Consider the following 26,058-nt stretch of genomic DNA (forward strand, 5'->3'; position numbering starts at 1 on the left):
AAATAAAATCATCTGGTCTCTGCTGTGACCAAGAATCACTGTGTTGTCATTATGAGGTCATTTGTCTCACACATAGTAATGCTGAATAAGATCGGACTTAACACAGAGCCCTGTGGAACACCAGTTGATAGTCGAAGGAACTTAAGAGCTATGACTGTCGTTTATAACCAACTGACAATGGAAAGAAAGTTAGGATTTGTTTAGGTTTAGAAATGCTATGGAAAAATCAAAGTTTAGCAGTTTATTTAGTAATATTGAATGACTGACAGTGACAAATGATTCCTGGAGGTCAAGGAATACAGCCCAAACATCCCACCACATCCATTGAAGCTTTGAACTTTTCAGTACCTAACTGTATTGGATGTAATAATGATGAGCGAGTGTTGAGATGATTAGTGATTTGCTTGGAAATCAATTTTTCAAATACCTTTGATACAGCGGATGAAATGCTGATGGGCCTACAGGTGGAGGTAAGTAAAGGATCCCCACCTTTATATACTGGAATGACAGCAGCTGGTTTCCATGATTCTGGAAATCTTCCCTGAATCAGTGAGGTGTTGTCAGCAGAAGTGCTAATTTCTTTTAAGGTGAGTGTGTTTAACCCATAGACGTATTTTGCTTTTGAGGCCTTTAGTGATAAAATCGTCTTTATTACTTCAGATTTCGGTATTGGTCTTGGAATTAAAGGTGGCTCACTTGTATTAAGAGTGACAGCACAGATGGCGCATATGTTTGTTGAACTGGGAAATTCTGAGCTATGGCGACAACTGACTCAACACAATAGTTATTTAATAACTGTACCACCTCAAGCTGACTTTGTATAATTTTGCCAATAAGTTTGAGTTCAATAGGTTTCCTATAGACCCCTTCACGGTTTGTAAACAATGTGACGTTTTGAGGGGTGGGGCTTAACTGGATGCAAAACATTTCAAACAACGCAGTCAGCATATTTTAAAGGACTGTATTGGCACGAATGGATGAGGAAAACGTATTGTCTAGTTGTCTACTAGAAGACAGAAGCAATTACTTCTTTTATGTGTTTCCGGTGGTTTGGAAAGTTCTGTTTTCTGAAAACTTTGATTCAATGCGCTCCAACTTAATAAAAGCACGAACGTATCCAAATTCTAGTGTCACCTGAACGAGGTGTCCATGTCTTCCCCTTGAGACAGAGTGTCCTCCCTTACTCCGTCCTCTCGACTCGCCAGAACGCGTGCCAGACTTTGGTGCGTAATGGACCTCCTCCCCCTCCTCCTCTTCTGTGCAGTGTTCCCTACATGCTGGGCTGTCTCCAGAGTCCGGAGAGAGGAGGAGACAAAGTGAGAGAGAGATGACAATGGAGCGGTTTACTTACATCTGAGAGACAAGCTCGCCAGTTCGTGGATGGATGGACAAATAAATCAGTAGGGAGCAGCAGCGGTAGAGTGTCCTTTACGCACGCTATGCGCATACCTTTGCCGTGCGTCCTGGCGCATCCAGAGTTTACAGAGGAAGAAAAATGACCGTTTGTAACTTGTACTTTTGATTGTTTCCGTATCTTTTTGTCCGTTTGGCATTTCACAGTAACCGTTCATCACTCGGCGAATCTCTGACTCTCGGTTTTATCGTCCATCCGGGCGGACATGTCGGGTCAGAAACCGTCCTTGAAGAGCACCGGTTCCCCTCAGAGCCGCTTCCAGGTGGATGTTGTGACGGAGGCATCATCCGCTGCGCCAGCCGCGGGCCAAGTTCCTGCCGATGGTTCCAGGCCGCCCGAGGAGTCCAAAGGCCGGTTCAGGGTGGTGGGCTTCCTGGATTCGGGAGCGCTGGGCAGCGCAATGGACATCGGGCTCCCACCTGATGTCTCCCACGAGCCGGACACCGCGAGGAGCGACTCTGTCAGCCTCCATTCAAGTGGAACGGGACACACGCACATCTCCGACTCCCACTCCAACACTTACTACATGAGGACCTTCGGACACAACACCATAGACGCCGTGCCAAACATCGACTTCTATCGGCAGACTGCTGCGTCTTTTGGGGAGAAGCTGACGAGACCGTCGCTGTCGGAGCTACACGATGAACTGGATAAAGTAACAATCAACACTTTTCACATAACATAGGATAAGTCCAGACGTCACAGCTAAAGCAACACGTGTCAATGATGACACATTTAAACTGAAGCAATAGCTTTATTTTAAAAGGAGTCGAAGACCTGTAATTTAAACTCTCCATGAAGTATTAGGTTCAGATGTATGTCCTTATATCACCACTTTAATAGGAGCATGTATTTATTTAAATCTTCGAGATTAAAGCGATTATAAAACTTTGATAAATTGCTTAGTATTAAACCTGCAGAGGTTCATGAGCACTTATCATGTATCCTGTCCAAACCACAGAAGTCAAAATGTTCCTTTTTTGAGTAAACAGAAAAGATTCCCCCACACAATGTTGCCACTCACCACTCTGCAGGCATCCCCAGTTCCCACTCTGACATTGAGATGCTGGTGTTTGAGATTAGGTGGCAGCAACTCTAATTTCAACAAATTTAAATGAAACAGAAAAAAAATCTGTTCATAGTTTAAGTTTTATTTATTTTTTTTGCCTTGCGGTGACACAAAGAGCAGGACCTTCTTATCAAGGTCTCATCATCACTGAGCTGAACTGAATCATCTTCATCAAACTGTTCAGGATGCCTCCTTTTTTTCTTTTAACTCCAAAAACATCACTTATCCTGATTTCATGGAACCAAAACTAGAAAGACTGCAGCTCTAAAACACACATCAAATCAGTTAGTGCTCGGAAACTTGCAAGTGCAATCAACTAATATTTTCCTGTTAACATCATGATGTAAATGTAATGTTTAGTAGTTCATCTTCTATTAATGTGTGTGGATGGTGTTGCGTCAGAGTAGAGAGTTAGGGAAAAAATGAGTTGTTCTCCCTGCAGTTTTCCACGAACAATTTAAATTCAAGATACTGACAGTTAAATGATGAATGCATTATAGATCATCACTCACCTATTTGTCCACACGTGTGATGGCGGCTTTCTGGAGGCTCCTCCAGTGGCTGAATGCTGGATTATTATCATGAAGGTTGTTTGTGTTTAATGGCTGGGTGCCTCAGCTCCTCATTTGCCTGAATCTGTTCACCAAATAGAGAAGACAAGTTAGAAAGACACACAGAGCCAAATTAATGGGAAAAAACATTAGCAGAATAAAATATACAGGAGGGATTGTTTATGTCAAGTTATTAAAAAAGTAAAACTAGCCAACTCTCAGGCATGCATTATGAGAGTTTAAGGTTTAAAACAGAGATACAAGATACAAGGCAGCAGATTCTCACACACAAAAAATAGAGTATAAGGGAACTTGCCTTTGATAAAGAAATATATCTAATGATAAATGAAATGTACATAACAGCCAGGAAAAGGTCATGTGGTCGTTTGATTTCCACTTTAAATGGAAAAAAAAAAAACTTTATTTTTTTGTCTTAATAGAATTTTAGTTTACTTTTGTCTATTTCAACACTTTCCCAAAGTGATAGGAATTATTTAAATGCCTGAAACTTCTAAAGTTTCAGTGAGTTGATCGATTCCAGTTCTGGTTACCTGGTTTCTCTTTTGTTTTCTTTTCCATCCTGGCTGCCAGGAGCCCTTTGAGGATGGTCTGACCAATGGAGAGGAGCCGTCAGCAGCGGAGGAGGCGGCGGCCTTGGCAGCGAAGGAGGCGAAAGGAGGAATGGTCAAGTTTGGTTGGATCAAAGGAGTCCTGGTTAGTGTCACCTAGATGGAGGAAAGATAATGGTGCTGGAATTTGGAGCATGGTCCATATTTAACTCACCTGCTCCAAAGCCAATTTCTTCCATTCATGACAACTGTACAAGGAACTGTGAAAGTTTTTTATTTCTAAAAGTTTAACCCATGTTCTAACAAATCTTTTTGATACAGGAGTTGGGGAGCACCTACATACAAACTAACTGCAACATGGATTGGTATCAAAGTTGGAGGTCAGTGTCCATTTCCACCTCCCATATCAACTGTGTGTGTGTTGCAGGTGCGCTGCATGCTGAATATCTGGGGTGTGATGCTCTTCATCAGAATGTCCTGGATTGTTGGACAGGCTGGAATCGGTAGGTAAATCAGGTTTTATGACAGGTGTGCCACCTCACCTGTCCCCACCCTCAGACCAGCCAAGTTTCTACTACAAATAATTTTGTGAAGGGGGAGGGGCGTTTGTGTTGGCTTCTGAGCTGAATTCTGTCACTAAAAAGATCTAAGATCACCATATGAGCATTTTTTTTTATCTCAACTCTGTTCATAACCAATTTCTTGATGTATTTGGGGAAACCTGTGCAACCTCATAGACCTTTGTTGTTTTTGTGAAACAGGTTTGACGATTGCGATCATTTTGATGGCCACTGTGGTCACCACTATAACTGGTCTGTCTACCTCTGCCATAGCAACCAACGGCTTTGTACGAGGAGGTGAGTAGAGATCTTGAAAATGTCACCTGGCATGTACCAATTTATTGTGAATGGACCCAGAAACCTTAGGATAAGGGTCAGACCACACATTTAGCATCTGACTTTCAGGACATTTGAGGCTGTAGAATGACATCTTTAAGGGTAATCAAGAAAGTTTGAATTTGCTGTTTCCTTTCAATTAACTGAAAACCTTGCCAACCAGGAGGGGCGTACTACCTGATCTCCAGGAGTCTGGGTCCTGAGTTTGGAGGCTCCATCGGACTCATCTTTGCCTTCGCCAATGCTGTAGCTGTGGCAATGTACGTCGTAGGATTTGCTGAGACTGTTGTCGAGATGCTCAGTGTAAGAAATCCTCTTTCACATTAACGCAAGCTTCTACGGCCGATGGAAGTCTGTATCTTGATCTGATCTTTGTTCGTTGCAGGACGTTGACGCCCTGATGACTGACGAGCTAAATGATATTCGTATTGTTGGGACTCTGACCGTCATCCTGCTGCTGGGAATCTCGGTAGCTGGGATGGAGTGGGAAGCCAAGGTAGGACAGTGGATCAAAGCTATCACAGAGAAGTGGTGGAAATCCAAAGTCCTCTGCTGAGATCTCAGTAAAAGCAGAAGAGCAAATTGTGGAAGTGGACAGAAACCTTTGATGAGGTCTCTGAGCCCTTCACAAGGGTTAAAATTTGAGAGATGGCACTGTTGAATTACTGGCAAATAAAACATTTGCCTGGGCTGACATATATAAACTTGTTTATTTTCCAACTGAGATCACCAAAATGTGGAAATTCCTTGAGAAATCAGACTTTTCTAGATGTAAGATGGCGCCATCACACATTATCCATACACCTTGCTGCCAATCTTTTCCTTTGTTTTCATCTCTCTACCCTTTAGGCTCAGATTGTCCTCCTTGTGATCTTGCTAGCAGCCATTGCTAACTACTTCATAGGAACCTTCATGCCGACAGAAAGCAAAGAGCCCAAGGGATTCTTCGGCTACCACAGTCAGTCTGCATTCACATCATCTCCACCAATCAATAATCCTCTTGCTTTCTATTGGTCTAAGGTCGATGTAACATTTGCAGTGACACATAAATATTCCTCTGTTTTGTCGCCCTTCGTCTACAGCTGCAATCCTCCTAGAAAACTTCGGCCCAGACTTTAGAGAAGACGAAACGTTCTTCTCCGTGTTTGCCATCTTCTTCCCTGCAGCCACTGGGATCCTGGCTGGAGCCAACATCTCTGGAGACCTCAGCGTGGGTTTTACTTGGTGCATTCATTGGATTTTGCATGACTGAACTCGCTTTTAAAACCTTATTTTTTGCAGAACTTGTATGCTGTTCCAGTGATAGTAAAGAAGCTGTTCTGGCCATTTTTTCTTCTTTGTTTACATGCTGCAATTATTGTACAAACATCTGTTTTCACTGATATGCAGACGACACACCAATGTATATCTCTGCTTCAGCAGTTAAGCTGTTATAGAACAGATCTAGGATCTTGGAACATTCCCATCTTTTTAATTTATTTACGTATTATTTTTACATCTTTTTGCAAAGCACAGTGAACTGCATGAAACTTTACAACGGGCAGACAATCAAACTAAACCACCATCATATCACCATCTTTAGGATCCCCAGTCAGCGATCCCTAAAGGCACTCTGCTGGCCATCCTCATCACAGGACTCACCTACGTGGGAGTCGCCATCTCTGCAGGTTCATATTATGACTTTAATACTTAAAAACCTGTAATTTCTAATGGTATTTTCTGATTGTCGCATCTATAAACTCATGGTTGCAGTTGTTATATTTTGCTCACAGTACAATTAGTATAAAAATGGATTAAAAAAATCATTTTGTACAGATCCAAGCCTCTGGGTTCTGTTCTCGAAACAATTTGTATGGTTATTGATGCTACTTGAACAGAATTAAATTGTTTTATAGAGCTGGTACAGTAAGGTATATGTTGTTACTCCCTCCTGCAGGCTCCTGCATTGTGAGAGATGCGACTGGCGACCACAACGACACAGTGAGCGACACGGTGAACTGCACAGACGCCGCATGCACACTGGGCTACGACTTCTCCATCTGCAAGGAAGGAGGTTGCCAGTATGGTCTGATGAATGACTTCCAGGTAACGCTGGCAATAAACTCATCAAGAAATCTTTCCTCAGTTTGCTTTTGCTGCTTTAAGATACTTGGCCGTTTGGTTGCCCAGCATTATGGAAAACTACAACCACAGATTTTCTGTCTATTTATGGAATACAAGATAGCAACATGTTGAGATCAGGATTCATGGATGACCCTGTGTTCTTCTTGTGGATAAAGATAGTTCTTTACTATGTGACTGGATGTTTGAGCACTTTTTCTGTTCAGGAGAGAGATATATACCACACTACACTGTCATGCACTGCTGTGGGTGGAAGTAGTGAGATGTGTTAAAAGAGCAGGAGAAGGACTCCTTGCAGTTATAGTAAATGATACCCGGACAATACAGAAATCTCAACCTTCCACCAGCTATTAAAACAAAGCCACGTCTTGTGAAATTATCATTTATAATGTGAATATAATGAGCAATCAGGTAGAGAAGTCTATTGTTAATTTCACTCATTTATTTCTCTGAGAATCGCTCAGGAATTCGTATTACATAAAGGCCAGCACACACAGGCAGAGTGTGACGTGAATCCAAACACCCACAGCTATTGTTTCTATTGCAGCCTCCACGTCGGTGGCGATGCCGTGTCAGGATACAACATCGTCGCATTTCCCATCGTCCACACACATTTGATCACATTCACTTGTGGGATTTACAGCTGTTACAACAGTTTACTCTCACAGTGACGTCTGTCTATAGATTGTGTTTGTGCTATGAAGCCTACAATCTAAGAAAGATAGGTTCTTCACAAGTGCTCTGGAGATAGTTTTTTATGTCTAATAGCCTTTTCTTGCTGTAATGTTCTATAAAGCCCCATCTTGTGCCCTCAGTGCTTTGAAGAACCGTAGGGGTTTTAATAGCTTTATGTGTATTGATCGTATGCCTTAGCCTACTGACTACTTGTGGCTGTGTGGAAATACAGATTGTTATGGTAACTTTTTTCAAGTAAAAGTAATGTAATTATAAATTGGATACAGTAATCACTAACATGCAGCAACTCAATTGTTATTTATCCAACATGGTTATTGTATCATTTATTAGGCTATATTAATATTGATGACAGAGTTCTGCTTTTAATGCATCTTTTAAAGACATGTTAAGACCAATAACCTTATTAAACCTGCTGCATCACTATTTACCAATTCGAAACATTTCATTATGCCTTCTGTACAAACTTGATTTCTTTTAAATGCATGTTGTAGGAATACTGCATTCATCATTCAGAAGATGAAACAGGAACAGCTACAGCTAGCTGGGAAGCTAGGAAAAACTACTATTAGCTAGGACGCTGGAGAGCTAGGAAGCGGTACCTTACGCTGGGAAGTAAAGAGCTTCCATTAGCTGGGAGGCTAGGAAGCTAGGAGGAGCTGATAACTGTCTTACAGAGCTGGTGCGTTTATACTCCCGCTGCGTCACTTTTGTTTTCCTTCTCATGCACCGGTTCTCTGAGCTGATCAGCCAATCAGAGCAATATTTCCGGCTCCTTTGTAAAGCCTCCTGAATTGACTGACAGGGGCAACGTTCAGTAACGTTAATATCTGCAGACGGCCGACTGTTGGCCTGGGTTGTCACCAATGTTCACTATAGTTTTGTTGCGCTGCATTTATGCTTTCTGCTGTAATGACAACAGTCACGTGCACGTTAAAGAAACTCGATTGTGTCAGACTGCTGCTCTGATCCGGCGGTTCTGCCTGTGGATGTGGATGGCTGCAGTGTGTGACGGAGCTGTTCCCAAACACAGTGCAAAGTGCAGCAGAGATAATAGCGACTGTTGTTTTGAGTCACAAGGTTCTAGCTGGTCAGAGCTGAATGGGAGCATTGACAACGTCCACCTACTCACACATATACACACACAGCTCGCTGACACTGATATCGCTGACATGCTGCACGGTCTCGTGTAGGTTTACAGACGAAAACTGTTGCTCTTGTGTGTTTTAAGTACTGCTCTGTAAAAAGCAGATGCAGATTTCATGCAGAAGTCAGACGTCACATAATGTTGGTAGGAATTAGTGAACAATACATTACTAACTATAATATTCAAACTGGACTTGTTGGGTTCTTGAAGACGTGTCATCCAAGTATTTGAGTTTACATCAAACTGAGGTGAGAAAGGCCCCCAAACTTAGATGAGTTTGACTCCACTGATTTAGGTCACATGACTAGAGTCTGTTAACGACCAGATCACTAAACAACTTGGAGTTTACAAAACACAACTTTGCAGAACATTGTTAGTCACTGGTTCTTTAACTACAAAGACAACAATCAAAACCTAAACCGTTGTGTAAACGGTTTTATGTTTGAGTAGTTTTCGGTGGCTTTTTGCTCATCATCAGATATCACTGTGAAAACTATAACTGGGCTATAATCTTTAAACATCTACCAGTAAAGAAGCTGACTTCTGACTGTGTCCGTCCGTCTGTCACCCAGGTGATGAGTCTGGTGTCGGGCTTCGGTCCTCTCATCACTGCAGGGATTTTCTCAGCCACTCTGTCCTCGGCTCTGGCTTCACTGGTCAGCGCACCCAAAGTCTTCCAGGTCAGAAACCACCCGATTCATTTCAGCCATATTCTGTTTTATATCCTTCACTTAGATGAGACTAATTTAACTTCATAGTACTATTAGCACTTAGATCAGATAGACTTATCCCTTTTCCAATCGCGTGCAAAGACATTGTGTATTTTAAACGTCCGATATTAACATAATATCTTCTCATATCAAATAAGACTCTAGTCCCACCTCGTCAACATTTCGTCATATTTTTTATCATCAGATTTTAGCTTTAGCTCTTCATTTCTATCTTTGTTAACCAAATAAACTCTGACTTTAACATCAAATGTCTCTCTAATGACCAGCACCAGATTAATAAAAGGCTGCTTGTGATTCCAGGCTCTCTGTAAGGACAACATCTACCCAGGGCTGGGGGTGTTTGCTAAGGGTTACGGGAAGAACAACGAGCCTCTCCGTGGATACGTGCTGACCTTCTGCATCGGCCTGGCTTTCATCCTCATCGGTGCGCTGCACACCTCTAAACTCTGAATCAGAACCAGCACCTGGGTCTTAAACATCCAACCTGTCCTCTCTTTCAGCCGAGCTCAACATCATTGCTCCCATCATCTCCAACTTCTTCCTGGCCTCGTACGCTCTCATCAACTTTTCCGTCTTCCACGCCTCCCTCGCCAACTCTCCAGGTAGACTCCGTCTGATCTATGATCTAACTTTAAAAACTACAAATACAGCCTGGCGTCCTGTAGCTCTCATTATATAATTAAACCCGGAAGTGTTTCTCCCTACGGCTGACAAAACTCATGCAGTGCGCTCTCTCACCACAGGGTGGCGCCCCAGCTTCAAGTACTACAACATGTGGGTGTCTCTGGGCGGGGCCATACTCTGCTGCGTGGTGATGTTCGTCATCAACTGGTGGGCGGCCCTCGTCACGCTCCTCATCGTCCTGGCGCTCTACATCTACGTGGGTTACAAGAAGCCTGGTGAGACATGTGGCCTGTAGTAGTTCCTCCGGCGGCCGCCAGGGGTCAGGAAAAACCACGCTTTAGGACAGCGAGTCTCAGCGTGCGTTTAAATAGAGATTATAGGGAGGGAGGGAGGAGAAGGATTAACAGACTGAGGAGGAGGAGATTCGGGAGGAGGAGGAAATTAAGGAGGAGGTGGGAGAGGATGATTAGGAGTAGATTAAGATGATGGAGAACATCAGGAGGAAAGGAGAAAAGGGTGGAAGGAGGAGTAGGAGGTAAATAATGAGGAGTGGGAGGGGATAAAGGAGGAGGTTTAAACATGTTGCTTCCTCCATTTATTATAAAAACAACAGAATCAGAATCTTTTATTTTCTGTTTGTCTCCATCAAACAGTTGTCTTCTCCAGTTTTTATCGATTTGTTATATAGTCTTTATAGACAACTGACCTCCTCCGACCCTCTGCTGTTCTCTGACGCTGTCCTCTAATGTTCTCTGCTGATGTTCTCTGCTCTGGTTCCTGTAGATGTGAACTGGGGCTCGTCCACTCAGGCTCTGATCTACAACCAGGCTCTGACTCACTGTCTGAACCTCACCGGAGTCGAGGACCACGTTAAAAACTTCAGGTCAGTTCAACTCAGAGTCATCTATGCTGACATCTGTGGTGCTCAGAGAATAACTCAGTTAAATGTTGTTTTTCGTTTCTACTTTTGTTTTGCATCAGAGTTGAAAAAAAAAAAAAAAAAGTCTCTCTGTTGGGAACTGATTATGCTCGATTTTTTGGGGGCGTGGCTTAATGTGTTGATGGATTGAAGAGTAATAGTAGTTTCTGTCACACAGTTGAACAAACTCTAGAAATATTTTGCACATAGCCTTTTTTATTTTCTTTGTCTTTTATATGTAGGTATTGATTGAGGTTTTAATTTCCTTTCATTTATATTTTAAACATCTTTTACCACAGACATTCCTTTACATATTTCATTTCACTTTTGTGTACTTATTGATGGAGCCGGTGTACTTATAGTCAGCTCATATGTTTGTTTTCACATTACATGTCTGTGAGTTTTGTAGAGTTAACTGTTCGGTCTGCTGTAAAATATTTTAAATTACTTTAGAAGATGAATAGATAGTAAGGTCTTCATTGAGAATAGAGTCTTAATTGTTTAATGTCACATGCTTTTTTCTTTGTGTTGGTTGAAACACACTTCATAATTTAATCCAGATGAGGATTCTTACCAGATTCTGGTAAGAATTGAGTCTTGTAAAAACTTGATATTTGCACATTTCAACAACTTTGCACAACCCATGGAGGTAATTAGACATTAATGGGACATACACCTGGAATGAAATTAGGTTCTCAGTCATTCAGGTCATGGTATATCGAAAAAAAGAGACTAGCTGAAATGAGTACTTTCTGGAAGATGTTTCATCCAAGTCTTCAGTCCTAAGGGGTTAAAATTGAAACTGTTAGATAAACCACCACCTGTTCGGACTGAAGCTACTTGGTTGAAATGTCTTCAAGGCCACGTGTTCTTGCTTCAGCTCATTTTATTGGGTGACCAGAATTATTCTTTAAAACTAAATCCACCGTTTGCAGCAGAAAAGATCAACAGTGGAAATTTGAGTTCAAAAGTAAATGGACAGTGTTAGTATTCTGGTCCGAATTTTGCCCAAATCTCCTGAACACAGTTTGACTTTGATGTTTTGAGTTTGTAATTTCTAATCTCTGCAGGCCGCAGTGTTTGGTGTTGGCCGGTTATCCAAACTCCCGTCCTGCTCTGATGCAACTGGTCCATTCTTTTACCAAGGACGTCAGCCTCATGGTCTGTGGTCACGTCAGGACAGTAAGTAAAGACCCTCCCGCCACTGTTGACATTCAGTGTTTTCTTTTATACGACTGAAACTGCCTTTTTGTGCAGGTTTCCCGTCGGCCAAACTTCAAGGAGCTGTCTCAGGATCACGCCCGCTGCCAACGCTGGCTCAATAAAAAACGCATCAAAGCCTTTTACGCTCCCGTCTTCGCCGACAACCTTCGGCAGGGGACTCAGCTGCTCTTGCAGGTATAAAGGGGCCCAAACAATTCATTGTGTTATTTTATCCAACACCAAGTTCATGGAACGATTCCCTACAGGCTGTCGGTCTGGGTCGTCTGAAGCCCAACACGCTGGTCATGGGTTTCAAGAACAACTGGAGCGACGGACACATGAGAGACGTGGAGATTTACGTCAACACAATACAGTAAGACCAGATGTGTCTTTTGGTGGATCCAACCCTAATGTTCTGCTGGATACTCGAAGCACAGCCATGTTTCTGCAGGTTGATTTAATTCAACGAGGATGAGTCGATAATTCACCTGAGCCTCATCTGAATGCTGCTTCAGTGGAAGGACACTGATGCCAGTCTGATTAGTTTGGGTGACGACCAAGAGCAGAACCTTAACTTCTAGTGTTTATAACTGTTTCTTAAATGTTGTGATTTGTATTTTAAATTAAAGCTACCTGAGAAAATATATGCAAATGGACAAAACACAATCAAATTAAGAAAAGGTTTTCATTAATTTGAAAACAGATGCAATGCAAATACTGAACCCACAACAGAAACATGCTGCAAAGTCTCGCAACACCTACAGAGACTCACACAACAACTGCAGACACAACACCTGCAAACACTTGCATCAACTGCAGACACAACACCTGTAAATGCTCTCACAACTCTTTGCAATTGTTTTCTCAAGGAGCAGTGCATTGAGCCTCCTCAGCCATCATAGAAAACATTAACTTGTTCTCAAATATTTGGACACCACTGCTCTTGTGTCGTACATTGTGAGGTTTCCTTTTTACTAAATCTCTGCAGAGTCAAGGGTGGAAAAAGGTTTGGAGAAGTCCTTTTAATTTAGAGCTAAACATTCAAAATTGGAAGTCACATTTCACAGTGAAGCTTTACATTCATTGTCGTGTTTTGTATTCCAGCGATGCCTTTGACCTGCAGTTTGGAGTCGTGATCCTCCGACTGCAGGACGGTCTGGACGTCTCTCACATCCAGGGACAAGGTACATCCATCTTCCTCCACATATCCGTGAGTTTGTCTGTTTGTTCTTCATGCATCTGTCTCCCTGCAGACGAGCTGCTGTCGTCCCATGAGAAGCCGCCCGTTAGCAGCAAGGACGTTCTGATCTCCGTCAATCTGACCAAAGACTCAGACTCCGACTCCTGTCCCTCGAAGACCACCAGCAACCAGAGCAGCCCGCTCATCACGAGAGGTAAACGATCAAAGGATGGCAAACTCGAACCAGCCTCAACTGATTAAAATGAGACGTTTTACTTCTGCTACAGAAACCAAGTCTCCTCTGAGTCTGGCTGACCAGCGTCTGTTGGAGAGCAGCCAGCAGTTTAAGAAGAAACAAGGCAAAGGAACCATTGATGTGTGGTGGCTGTTTGATGACGGAGGTCAGGTTTTCAATCCAGAGTTTATGCTGCTGGTCATTTCTAATATGAAATCTTGAAAACATTTTGGTTTTCCGGTTCATTATCCCACAGAATTATCTAGCAGCAGCTGCTAACCCAGTTTTTAGTGCATTTTATTCATCTAACTATAAAAATCAGTGAAAGTAGAAGAAATACACAAACATATATTCCAGAGATGGTTAGGGAGTTTATGGCAGTGTTGGAGGACCAGAACATTTCTAGTGTAGAGAACACAAGGTACGAGCTCCCATCTCCACACTACATTAACTTAGAGAAACATTTATTGGACTGGATCCAGTCAACTCTAGGAGAAGACAAGGAAAGGCTTTAGGAATTTACAGGGGACCAAACTTAGGACTTTTAAGATCCAGATATAGTCAAAAAACCACCCCCCACCAACTGTTACTCCTATACAAGAGCATCATCTAACCAGTCTAACATCCTCCTCTATTGCTTCTACACCATGCTTTCAATCACCAACAGGACGAAGTTAACACATATCACACACCTTTCCTCCAAAGTCATTGGTCTTCCCACACCCAACCTCACAGACTTCAACAATAGATCCATAAGAACAGGACAATACACACCCACTCAACCAACACCTCATCCCACTACAATCAGGTCAGAGGTACCGGGATATGGGAAAGAACTCAATACATACAGCCATAGCCTCCCTAAACAACAGACCTGATGACTTCTCATCTTGGTGGACATGGATGGAAGAAACATGGATGCATAAATCCATGGATGAATATGTCGTACAGTCAAGTTTAAGTCTAAGACTCAGATCAGCTGATATTGAACATTAAAAGATCGGCATCAGACCAGGACGTCCCTACTAGAATGTGTGTGTCCGTTTTCAGGTCTGACTCTTCTGATTCCATACCTGCTGACCAACCGCAGTAAGTGGGGTGACTGCAGGATCCGAGTCTTCATTGGAGGAAAGATCAACCGCATTGACCACGACCGCCGAGCGTAAGTCACTGGCTGTTTGTCGTCCTACCGCTGTGTACTGTGTGTAGAATACAAAGCATGTGTTTAATGGGTTGTATTTTGTCTGCGTGTCCCGTCAGCATGGCCACGTTGCTCAGCAGGTTCAGAATCGACTTCTCCGACATCAACGTCCTCGGAGACATCAACACCAAACCCAAGAAACACAAGTAAAGTTCACTGACAATTAGTTTGATTTTACATGAAATTCCTCATTAAAACGTCCCTCAGTCCTTCGACACGACAAAGGAGCATCCTTTTGCCCTTTTACCACAACCACCAGTAGAATTAAATAATCATAATTTTGGTTTACACCAAATAAATCAAGCTTCAAAGTAAAAACTTCCCTGATCACATTTTCCCACAAGAGAAGATTTTGAGCCAGAAGATCAGACTAATCAGGAGTCATCAGATCACAGTTACAGGCAGGACTTTGAACCTCTACAACAAGCTGGAAAATCAATTCTAAAAAATTCACAAGTATTCAGAATAGAGCGGCAATATTAGGCAGCAATAAAAGACTTTAATGCGTAAATAACATTTCTTGGATCTGCCAAAGTGGGAGTTTCTTTATAAGCCTCCATTCAGATAACTATTTGCTTCCAAATAAAGGTTATTGCTATTTCATGTTTGATTTTAATCCTGAAACTACTGTTGATTTATGTTCTTAAATACCAAAACTTTTAAGTTGCACAGTTGCCGATATTTGAATTCCAGGTCTCTCTGGTCCAGGTCTAAATAAACCCAGATTCAAACTTTCAGAGGGAAATTCAGATGACCAGATGTCAGAAAGTCTAAAATTACATCTCAGAATTGCTCCAGAGTCATTTCCAAGACCAAGAGAAAAGATCGGAAATCACTGACTGATGGAAACAACTTCTTCTATAAAAACTTCTGGCTTTGTATGAATCAAATAACCACTGGTTTCTCCTTAAGTTCTCTTTCAGTTTTCATACATTAAAAACCAAAAAGTAAATTTAGTTGTTTCCTTTTTAAATTGAAAATCAAATAACTCATTTATTTTAGAGTCTAAAATCAAACTTGACATATCTAAATGTAGACCCTATTGCTCCTGGGTCAAACCTCTGATTTAATCAGCTTTGACAGAGCGGTTAAAGCGATAAATCTACTGATAATCTATCTACTGTCTCACAGTAAGCTGAGTTTTAAAGAGCTGATCGAGCCGTACAGGCTGAAGGAGGACGACATGGAGCAGGAGGCTGCAGAGAGGCTGAAGGCCCAGGAACCCTGGAGGATCACTGATAACGAACTGGAGCTCTACAAGGCCAAGGTCTGCAGACAAACGCCCTGCACGGGTATCTACTCTGACCAATCACAGCCTTCTGTTCAAACAAAGTGACGTTCATGTTTACTTTCAGAGCAACCGGCAGATCAGACTGAACGAGCTGCTGAAAGAACACTCCAGTACGGCCAAACTCATCGTCATGTAAGCCAGCATTCATGTTTATCTTTACTACTTTCTACACAGTAGAAACATACTGAAGACATCAAATATATGAAGCAAGACGTATGGAATTATGAAGGAAAGAAAAAAGTTAATTAACTCCAAATATGTTTGATATTTTTGATCTCTCAAAGAAGCCACCCTTTGCTTTGTTGGCAGCTCTGTAAACCCTCGACCTTCTCTCATTCAGCTTCATGATGAAGTCACCTGAAGTCGCCTGACTTCACAGCTGAGCCTTGTTAAGGTTCATCTGGAGAATTTCTTTCCCATTTCTTAATGGGGTTTGGACCACCAGTTATCAAACTGACAATTGCTAGAATTCATATTATGGCAAGAACCAATCAGCTAAATAAAAGACAAGCGGCGTCATCGTCCATCATAACTTTAAAGGACCGAGGGTCAGTCAGTTTTTTTTTCCCTAAAACTTTGAATGTACAGTCCCAAAAACCATCAAGTTCTACGACGAAACAAGAGCTCAGAATCTCTGGGAACTCCTTCATGATGGCAGTAATCAAAGCAAAGGGCGGCTATTTTGAAGAATCTAAAATATAAAACGCATTTTTAGTTATTTCATACTTTCTGGTTTACTACATCATTCCATGTGTGTTCATTCATAATTTTGATGGTTTCAGTGAGAATCTACAATGAAAATAGTCATGTATGGCCAACTTTAACTTCATAGTAGTTAGATAAATTGTTTGTAAATTGAGTATTTTATGTAATAATTACACATTGACCGAGTAGTTATTTGTGGGTCTGTGTACAGGAGCATGCCGTTGGCCAGGAAGGGCACGGTGTCCAGCGCCCTCTACATGTGTTGGTTGGAAACTCTGTCCAAAGACCTTCCACCGCTGCTGCTGGTCCGAGGAAACCACCAGAGCGTCCTCACCTTCTACTCCTAACACTCAAACCCACGCAGCGTTCCACAGCCTACATCTGCACAAGAACAGAAACACTGGCGTGCTTTAAACAGAAAACCGGAAGTCTAATTCAGTTTGTGTTCGGCTTAATTTGAGAACCGCCCATTAACAAATTAATCAACACAATCAACATCATGACGGCTACTTTGTTCACCTTCAGTAATAAAACTCTTTGTGTGTGAATGAGAGTAACTACATCAAATATTTATTTATAACGATAAAGGTCCAAACGTGTGCTCGGATTGAGTTGTGCTGTTATTGTTATGAAGTGTGGTGAAGTATTTTTTTCATTGGGTTTCAAGTATTAAGACTGTATAACTTAATTTTGTACACTATTTTATTAAAGTATTAACCGAACCACGTGTTTGTGTCCGACTTGTTTCAGTTTTATGGCTGGTGGGATTTAAGAAGACATTTGTGAAAGTTAGCCAGAGAGCTGGAAGACACACAACTGTTTCATCTTTTTCATTGTTGTACATTTTTATTGTAGTCTTGACCCGACTCTGGGCTCTGGTGATGGTCTCACTCATATTTAGGGGATTTAGCTCATGTTGGGTCTTTCGACCGGTCCATCGAAAGTCTTAACTTTTTTATTCATTTGTTGGTTCAATGTCATGTGTGTAAAATACAAACTGGCTGAATAAAATTGTGAGTAAAATTATTGGGGTGCAGCAGGAGGACTTTCCCTCCCATTGTAATGTAGCAACTAACAATATCTTGTAGGCTAACAGAATTACCGTAGCTTATCATGCAATATGAATACTTATAATGTGAACACTACTATAGTGTTGAGCATTTGCAGAATCTCAGTTATTATTATTATTATTATTATTATTATCATCATCATTATTATGACATTCTGTTATTTGAGATGAAGCTACCGAACACGGGATAAATAAAATATTTAATTAAGGTATTTAATCTAATCAAAAAAAAAAAAATTGGTTTTATTTGTGCTGAAGAAAAATAGATTTGAACAGCTTTAACTAGTTATGTGATCCTAAAAAGAGCGACGTTTAAGAGAACTTTTATGATGAAATCTACCCTGAATAATTAGCTATTTACAGCTAATTCCTTATGACTTATTGTTTCTAACTTAATTCACATTTTGACAAATACAATAAAATCACCGAACCATTATTAGACCAACGTTATGTCGTTTGTATTTGAAATCACTTGTATTGGTGAAGTGAAGCTCGGAAATACTACCGCCGTTGGGAGTTCCTGAAGGCAGCACAGTTCTATAAGAATCGTTGGTGCTCTTGAACGCAGCTCGTCCCGTGTTTCTGCAGCAGGAGAAAACGAAGCAGCAGCGAACTGGAACCAAGGTGACACTTGATCACATTTACTCTTCATTCCACTTCCAGGTGAAACAGTTTTATTTAGTCGCGTTTAAGGCACTGAAAAGAAAACGTGCAGCTGTTTCGCTTCCTGTTGTCATTTCCACGGCTACAAAAAAAAAAAACAGAAAGTCTATATAAGAAAGACTATATACGAGACTTTGAAATAACACCTGACGAATTATTCACTTTATTCAGACTATATTATCAAACCGGAGTCATTATGAGACGGTTGGCGTGAAGCACACCTGGTTTTTAAAGGTGTTCATGTGGGTTTTGTAAGAGTGCTGGGTCTAATGGGCGTGGCTTAACGATGATTGACAGGTCACAGCACCAATGACACGGAGTCCATCTAAATTTTAAATTATTAATTAGGAAAAATAATTATATTAGTATCTGTTTAGGTCAGACTATATTCATTTACTTTTCTTACATTTTTTTAAAGTATATTATTATTTTATTAATAAAAATAAATATTGTCATTGTCTGGTAAAAAACAACGAAATACAGTTTGTCAGCTCTGGCTCGGAAGCAAAACAAGTAGAAACTACAGCAACATAATGATACAAAAATATAGCAGCTATACATAATAAAATACATTTACAATAAAAGCACACAGTAGCAGTAGTATATTGTATATTGTTATGTCACGTTTCTCTTTTTAATCTGCTTTGTACAGGATATATTTCATATACTGTCATCGTTTGCACATGTTTACATGTTTTTGTGTAGTTGTTGCACCGTAGGCCTTTGACGAAGGTAATTTTAATCCCGTATTGTGTTGCACACGTCAGAATTGAGAATAAAGTTGACTTTGAATCGACTTGTAGAAATGGATGGTAAGTGGTGCAATGAGGTAAAGTCTTAAAGTCGATTAGTTCTGGGTTTTTTATGTTTGAACTTAAACCTGAATGTTATTTAAAACTACGTATTCTTTATTAAACTGTGCTGTTTAATTCTTAGTTCAGTGTAGTCGGAGCTGCAGTGACCACACAGTCAACCACAATATTTTAAATATTTTAACCCTTTTTCTTAAACTATTGATCTGTTATCAGTGTCAACCAATGATTTGCTACTTTTATTAAGATTTTATTACATTTATCTTCTTTATTTCTGCAGTTAAAACCTTAATCTCACAATTGTATGTGTTTCTGATTCGTGTTAGTTCTATTTCTTTGGCCTTATTTTTTAAATTATTGGTGGCATTAATGCAGGTGCTATTAAACCACAGCACGGACACAATGACATGATGAGATGTTTCATGCAGGTGAAACTTTTCTAACCTGGTTCGTGTTCGGGTCTAATAATTGCGATCAGCTGATTAAGTGCTAATTGCGCGGCTGCTAACGGTTCCCCGCCCTCGTCCGTGCGCCCAGGATGACGAGCCTCCAGATGAGCGCGAAGGAGGAGATGGTGGAGAAGTTTCTGGACGCTGCAGCCAGAGGAGACCTGACCCACGTGTCCACGCTGCTGTCCCACGCGCCCTCGCTCATTAACCAGACGGGATATAGCGGCTGGACGGCGCTGATGCTCGCGGCCCGAAACGGACACTACCACGTGGTGGAGAAGCTGCTGGAGCTCGGGTACATGTGTCCATTTAATACGGAGCTTTTGTCTTTTGGCAGAATATGAGCAGATGAACTACAAACTGATTTATTAAACCTTGGGAAAGTATAATAAATCTATCAGAATAAACCTGGGAGGAAAAAAAAAAAGACTGAATCTAACAATAATAAACTAAAACACTGCAGGCTAAGAATCAAAAAAAAAAGGCTAAAAAAAGCTAAACTTTGCTATGAAAAGAGGTGAAAACTATGAAAAGGAAGACAGATAAATTTTGGAATAAAATTAGAAGATATATGTGGTTAGAATTATTAGAGAGGAATGAGGCTAAAACTAGACAATAAAACTGAATGAGAATGAATGCCAAGTTTATTTTCACATATGTACATAAGGAAAATAAACATTTATCAAGAAATAAATAATGCAAACATCAAAATTTAAATACGACTATTTTATAAGCACACACAGGTGTTAGCCAATAAGTAAAATTCAAAATAAATATTCATTCAACAATTTGTAATTTAATTTACATACTCGAAAAGGAGTGGGTGGGAAAGGATTCAGAATCACTTTATTAATTCCAAGGGGAAATTACTCAAGAATTAAAAGCTAAATTTAACTGGGGAAAAAATTAATCCGTGTAATTAAGAGGCTAAAAGAAGAGCAGCTAAAGGAGGCTAAAAATAGGAACAAGCAAAAAACAATAAAAAATTGAAAGGAAACTAGGCCTAAAACTAAAAAAGGCTTTGGATTAAGAGTCTAAAAACAAACTAAAAGAGGCTAAAACTATGAACTAATGAGAACTAGAAGATGAAATACTATAAACGTATTTGTAAAAGAGGATACGATTAACTCATCTAATGTCGTGTCATTTTTCTATCAAGCTGTGACAAGTTCTTGGTGAACAGTTCCTCTCAGACCGCCTGCGATATCGCCAGGTTCTGGGGCCACAGACACATCTCCAACCTGCTGGGACGAACCGACCACGGCTGCAGTCGGATCCTCCCGAGCTCCAACCTGGACCCGCAGGAGAACTACTTCAGCAGAGAGACGCTGGACCGGCTGAGCGCCAAGAGGACCGACAAGACGTGGCTGGAGGCCAAACAGAGCCACGGAGACACCGTCTACCTCCTGTTCTCCAACCTCAGCCCCATGGTCAGCGACGGCACGGCGGGGGTACGAATGGTTCTAAGCGCAGCGATCTGCTCTGCACATGAGGAAATAACGATAGTCCCATATCAAGTCATAAAATCCTCAAAAATTAGGGCTTCACCAAACGATTACAAATTGCAACAGGAAGTCGGCCCATAGCTGGAAATTAGCTTCATTAGCTATAACTTTAATAGGGACTGTCCACTCATAATAAACTAAAGCCAACGGTTTTTAGGTCAAGGACCCCTACCTACCTACCTACCTACCTATCTATCTCCCTATTATATGTGCTCTACATTAAACTTGACCTCGTGCTATTTATAAATATACATTATCATTTTGCATTGAAGCTATTTAAATTAGACTTAAACAAACCTTAATGATCCACATTTCTTATTTCAAACATGTGCAACAGTAGAGTGGTTAGCTTCTCTTCTGCTAATTTTTACAGCATGCGTCTGAGATTTCACCTCGGGACTGAATAAGCTCTCGGCCAATCGCAGGGAACCAGACAGAGTCAGTGTGTAATATGGGGCCTCGTAATTGGCTCCTCATATGTGCGCTTACATGAAAACTTCCAGTGGCACAATATGAAAAACAGAAGAGAGAGAAACAGAAAATGAAAATAGAGCGTGTTACTCCAAGTAGCATAAAAAAAGGCCCCATCTTCCCCAAGTCCCAAGTAGAGACGAGGACAAAATGTGTCAAAGGTGAACAAACAAAAAAGGTTTAAAAAGGGTTTTGACTTCAGAGCGAACCCAACTGAACATCAACTAAAAACTAAAACAACCAAAGTCTAACCTACTTGAGGAAGAAATTAAAGACAAACCTACATCAACATGTTAAAAAAACAGGAGAAAAGGGGTTATCAAAGATGGCAGCTCACCCCTACTGGTCTTAAAACATCAATCAAATCCAAAAGTAACAATTAACCAATATGGTGACCAGTTGGGAGGAGACGAGGATGAGGAGCTCACCAACAGCCGCCATCTTGGATGTTTAAATAGCTCCCTCTCTGATGATTGTTCAATTGGAAAGAGATTGGAGGAAACACCTGTTTACATACACAGATAGGGAAAACACACAGAGAGCCCACAATACTTCCAGAAAAATATTAATATGACATCAGTCGTAACAGACCAGGTTTTAAAGTTTTATTCATCCATTCTCGACTCAATTTTAATTTTTGAATTTTAAAATGCGTACCAAATAACCACTCATTTTCTGCCCCTTTCTGAACGTAAAATCCAATGACCAAGACATGCACGAACCCAGTAGATGGTTCAATCGACTTTTTCCAACAATTAAAAAAAGGAAATGTCAAAACGGTAAAGTATGATGTCATCAGCATAACACCGAGGGATTGTACTTGTTATTTAGATGTAATCATATATCTATTGGTAGATGTAAATCGCTTTGACTGCTCTGCACGAATCTACAATCAAAACTGAAAGTCATCCAGAAATGAACTACATGGAGCTGTTGTGTTTGTGACTGTGACAGGAGGAGCTGAAGCTGTGTCGGTTCAGATATGAGGCCGTTAAAGATCTTCTCCAGAAACCTGCGTCTGTGCTCGTCTTCCTCGGGGTGGAGAAGAGGAAGAGCGTCTCGCCGTCCTCTCAGGCCGAGCCTCCTGCTTGGTTCGCCATCAGCGCGGACGGAGACGCCGCCGAGCTTCTGACACGGTGCCGAGAAAAGAGCTGCTCCTTCCCCAAGACCCCGAACAGAGACCTGCTGAAGTTCAGCGAGGAAGAGGCCGGTGAGGACAGGTTCCTTCTCTTCTTCCTCCTCCTCCGTTATCGCCCTTGTGTCTGAACTCGTCCTTGTGGTCCAGGGATCGTGGCTCAGGCTCGGGCGGTGTTGGCCTGGCACAGCCGCTACAGCTTCTGTCCCACGTGTGGCAGCAGCACCAGCCTGGAGGAGGGAGGCTACAAGAGGAGCTGCCTCAACTCCCAGTGCAGGAGCCTCCAGGGCGTCCACAACACGTGCTACCCACGAGTCGGTACGAAGCCCCACCAGGTTCACGTCAACAACACAGGAAGACAGTGTCCTGACAGATGTGTGTAAATGTGCATTTTCAGACCCAGTGGTCATCATGTTGGTCGTCCACCCGGACGGAAACCAGTGCTTACTGGGAAGGAAGAAGGTCTTCCCTGTCGGCATGTTCTCTTGTCTGGCTGGATTCGTAGAGCCAGGTAAAAAAAAAAAAAAAAAAAAACACACACACACACACACACACGTAACAATAATCAATGAATCAATCAATCGTGTGATAAATGACAACGAACTCGATGATTTTAGCTGTAAATGAGCATCGTGAGGTAACACGAGTAGATATTTCTAAGAATGAAAGAGTGTGAGAACATTTTGGATTTGGATTTTGGACAGAAGGAGCACCATTTCGGGCTCACATTAACATCACCACCTGCTAATGCTGGCACTAGCATAGTGGGGGAGGAGGGTGAGGGGGGGGGGGGGGGTTAGGGTTACTAGGATAACTAGGAATATGGAGTATTTTCCAAATATAACAATTTAATTCACTTGGAGCGGACAAACACAACAAGGAGAAAATAACTAGGAAGCTAATTTTACACCAATAAAATCTGGTTGTAAGCCGCGTTCTAAGCAGGCTGTTAACATGCGATAATAAACCAGACGTTATTACTATTGACTGAATATTTTCATTTAAAAGGAACTGAATCCTTGATGATGTCGTGGTATATGTGTATAAGGGACATTTACATTTTTCTTTTTTTTGAAGATATTGTAAAGATATTGATGTTTGGAAAACAACTCGCCCCAGTGAACGGTGAACAAAAATTTTAATGTCAAGTCCTGGTTGTATTAGTTTAAAACTACATTTAACAAAGACAATTCATACGATTTGTACCTGAAACAACCATCCGGTCCAGTTTGTACAGCTGGAAAAAAAAAAAAAAAAAAAGATGCAGAGGAGCCTTCACCCTGATAGTCAACACACACTGAGGCCTTATATTTAATATATTTACTGAGTAAATACAAATGAAACAGCACAGAATGGTGTGGAGTTCACTACATTGGAAAAAGAAAAGCAGCCCTTTACATTTCATTTGTATTTTATTTATTTAAAAGTTCTTGACATCCCAATTACAATGTTAATACTCTGGAGAAATTAAAGTTTGTTGCAGATTATCATTACATTAGTGATAAAAATGGTCTCAAAGTAATGTTGATGAGAACATCGTTCATGGGGAATAATAATTTGTGGGACAGCGCGTCGTCCAGCAGCATGTGTCCTGATTGACGGCTCGTGTCTCATGTCTCGTGTCTGGTGCAGGGGAGACGATGGAGGACGCAGTGAGGAGGGAGGTGGAGGAGGAGAGCGGCGTGACGGTCGGCCCGGTCCAGTACGTCTCCTGCCAGCCGTGGCCGATGCCCTCCAACCTCATGATTGGCTGCATCGCTGTCGCCATGACGACCGACATCAAAGTGGACGAGAACGAGATCGAAGAGGCCAGGTGGTTCTCACGGCAACAGGTACAGGACAGGGGGGATGTCCCCCAGATGTTTTAATACGGAGCATGAGCTGAACCGATTTTTTAAAATAAGATGAAGAATATTTAGTTTGTCAAGTTTACACTCGTTCTGAGGGCGTCAGGTACAGGCAGCACCTTCCCACCTGGAGTCTGACCCCGTTAGGTTTGTCTTTTTTCTTCGAACTTTATTCTACTAGAGAACATATTTTCATTTTCATACGTTGTCTGCGTTTACATGTGCATATAACGTACATCACAACACCAGTCACATGGTTCTACAGATGTGTTCTCTTTGTCTGACTGTTGTTTGTTTTTTTCTGTTCAGGTGGTTGAGTCCTTGTTGAAAGGAGCTGGTCCTTCCTTCACCGTCCCCCCCAGACAGACCATCGCCCACCAGCTGATCAGACACTGGATAGGCATGAACTCTAACCTCTAACACATCCAGACAGGTCTGCTTCATTCAGTCATGAACATCATGATCGATGGCTCAAAGAAGAAGAGGAAACACGGACGCAGTTATATGATCTGAAACCGAAGCATCTGAGCCGAGGGGAGAACAACATGTGTCAGCACAGAAGACTGTAAGAAAATCAGCAGCTTCATGTGGGAGATTCATTTAAAACACTTCTAACATATTTTAATTAAAGTCGGATTAAAGTTTGTTGCAGATTCTTTCTACCTGAGATAAAAACGAGCTTTGAAGCCAAATAATCGTCTGAATTAACTAATTAACATGTGTGAATCCTGAAGAGTTGGTGACATGACACAAACTTTAGAACAAGATGTAGAGTCTTAATGAGTCAGATAAGATGAGATGAGATGAGTGAACTCGTTTAACCTCCACACTGAGAAACTAATCAAATATCATTCATTTTAATCTATGTTAATAAGGTGCACTGCAAAATATTTTGACGTCATCATTAAAACGTTCATGATTGTACAGATATAAATGACATAAATACTGAAGCTGTATGATGTATATTTTTGAGCTGTGGTCATCTGTTAAAAAGCGCTAAAATTAAAAGTGTAAAAGCCACATGTTGAATATATAATGTTTTCACACATGAGTAAATCTGTGCATCTTAAAACTGAATGACCAGCAACGTTTAGAAAACAGGTACGAAATGAGAAATTAAGTGTTTTATTGTCTGCAACCACTAAAAAGATCAACCGTGCGGTTACAAGGCCACAGAGGTTACAAGGGTTAATGCAAAATGTCTCTGATTGGTTAGAAGACAAATCAGCTGGTGCAGAGTTTATTTTTACTTCTATCGTTTGAAACGCACAATAATAAAAAACAGATCTGTTCCCAGACTCTGGAGACGAGTCAAACAGTGATTAGAAAGTGCGTTCAAGTGCAACACTTTGAGAGTGAGGCCTTTTTACAGGTTTAAGGCAGGAGCGTTGAGTTATAACACGTTTCACTAGTGTACCTAATTAAGTGGCAACTACACAAACACGTTCGTATCTCAAAAACCTTAAAAACCGTCTCTGCAGGTGTGAGACAGAGTCTCCAGGTCCAGGTCCTACCTGCTGCCAGGGTGAACCGATGAGTGGATGATGAGTGGATGATG

The 26,058-nt window shown here is 41.3% G+C and overlaps 2 protein-coding genes and 1 long non-coding RNA gene across 4 annotated transcripts in view; 2 read left to right on the forward strand and 1 right to left on the reverse strand.

The window, feature by feature from the left end:
- LOC125012320 overlaps positions 1 to 3,722 on the reverse strand; it is an 18,796-nt gene extending 15,074 nt beyond the window's left edge. The window contains exons 1-2 of the long non-coding RNA XR_007113270.1: positions 3,586 to 3,722; positions 2,996 to 3,119 (exon numbers count right to left, since the gene is read on the reverse strand). This is a non-coding gene — a long non-coding RNA (uncharacterized LOC125012320). The remainder of the gene's footprint in view (positions 1 to 2,995; positions 3,120 to 3,585) is intronic.
- Positions 1,272 to 17,276, forward strand: LOC125012318 (solute carrier family 12 member 2-like). The gene is made up of 26 exons (XM_047592199.1): positions 1,272 to 2,069; positions 3,626 to 3,748; positions 4,031 to 4,106; positions 4,365 to 4,460; positions 4,663 to 4,802; positions 4,885 to 4,995; positions 5,349 to 5,457; positions 5,582 to 5,709; positions 6,082 to 6,166; positions 6,436 to 6,584; positions 9,033 to 9,140; positions 9,492 to 9,615; positions 9,692 to 9,793; positions 9,935 to 10,090; positions 10,599 to 10,698; positions 11,805 to 11,916; positions 11,992 to 12,132; positions 12,204 to 12,310; positions 13,042 to 13,121; positions 13,191 to 13,331; positions 13,405 to 13,518; positions 14,403 to 14,514; positions 14,613 to 14,699; positions 15,685 to 15,820; positions 15,909 to 15,976; positions 16,761 to 17,276. The coding sequence occupies exons 1-26, from the start codon at positions 1,620 to 1,622 to the stop codon at positions 16,894 to 16,896; spliced, it is 3,291 nt and encodes a 1,096-aa protein (XP_047448155.1). The 5' UTR covers positions 1,272 to 1,619; the 3' UTR covers positions 16,897 to 17,276.
- An 864-nt stretch (positions 17,277 to 18,140) lies between these two features.
- On the forward strand, positions 18,141 to 25,520 carry nudt12 (nudix (nucleoside diphosphate linked moiety X)-type motif 12). Of its 2 annotated transcripts, none has more exons than XM_047592692.1 (8): positions 18,141 to 18,242; positions 19,631 to 19,837; positions 20,702 to 20,993; positions 22,473 to 22,728; positions 22,804 to 22,971; positions 23,051 to 23,164; positions 24,286 to 24,485; positions 24,810 to 25,520. In XM_047592692.1, exons 2-8 carry the CDS (start codon positions 19,632 to 19,634, stop codon positions 24,918 to 24,920), a joined length of 1,347 nt encoding a protein of 448 aa, XP_047448648.1. In that variant the 5' UTR covers positions 18,141 to 18,242; position 19,631; the 3' UTR covers positions 24,921 to 25,520. The 2 variants fall into 2 exon arrangements, with proteins under 2 accessions (XP_047448648.1, XP_047448649.1); XM_047592693.1 differs by having other exon boundaries at positions 18,157 to 18,242; positions 19,522 to 19,837.
- Positions 25,521 to 26,058: the final 538 nt, after the last annotated feature.

Source organism: Mugil cephalus, chromosome 8 (genome assembly GCF_022458985.1).
Source record: "Mugil cephalus isolate CIBA_MC_2020 chromosome 8, CIBA_Mcephalus_1.1, whole genome shotgun sequence".
In the NCBI taxonomy this organism is placed as follows: Eukaryota; Metazoa; Chordata; class Actinopteri; order Mugiliformes; family Mugilidae; genus Mugil; species Mugil cephalus.

Coding starts and splice junctions, on each gene's coding strand:
- nudt12 (XM_047592692.1), top strand. CDS start 19,632: ATGACGAGCCTCCAGATGAGCGCGAAGGAGGAGATGGTGGAGAAGTTT. Junction 19,838..20,701: donor GAGAAGCTGCTGGAGCTCGG/GTACATGTGTCC, acceptor TTTTCTATCAAG/CTGTGACAAGTTCTTGGTGA. Junction 20,994..22,472: donor TCAGCGACGGCACGGCGGGG/GTACGAATGGTT, acceptor TGACTGTGACAG/GAGGAGCTGAAGCTGTGTCG.
- LOC125012318 (XM_047592199.1), top strand. CDS start 1,620: ATGTCGGGTCAGAAACCGTCCTTGAAGAGCACCGGTTCCCCTCAGAGC. Junction 3,749..4,030: donor GTTGGATCAAAGGAGTCCTG/GTTAGTGTCACC, acceptor TGTGTGTTGCAG/GTGCGCTGCATGCTGAATAT. Junction 9,794..9,934: donor CTCCCTCGCCAACTCTCCAG/GTAGACTCCGTC, acceptor CTCTCACCACAG/GGTGGCGCCCCAGCTTCAAG.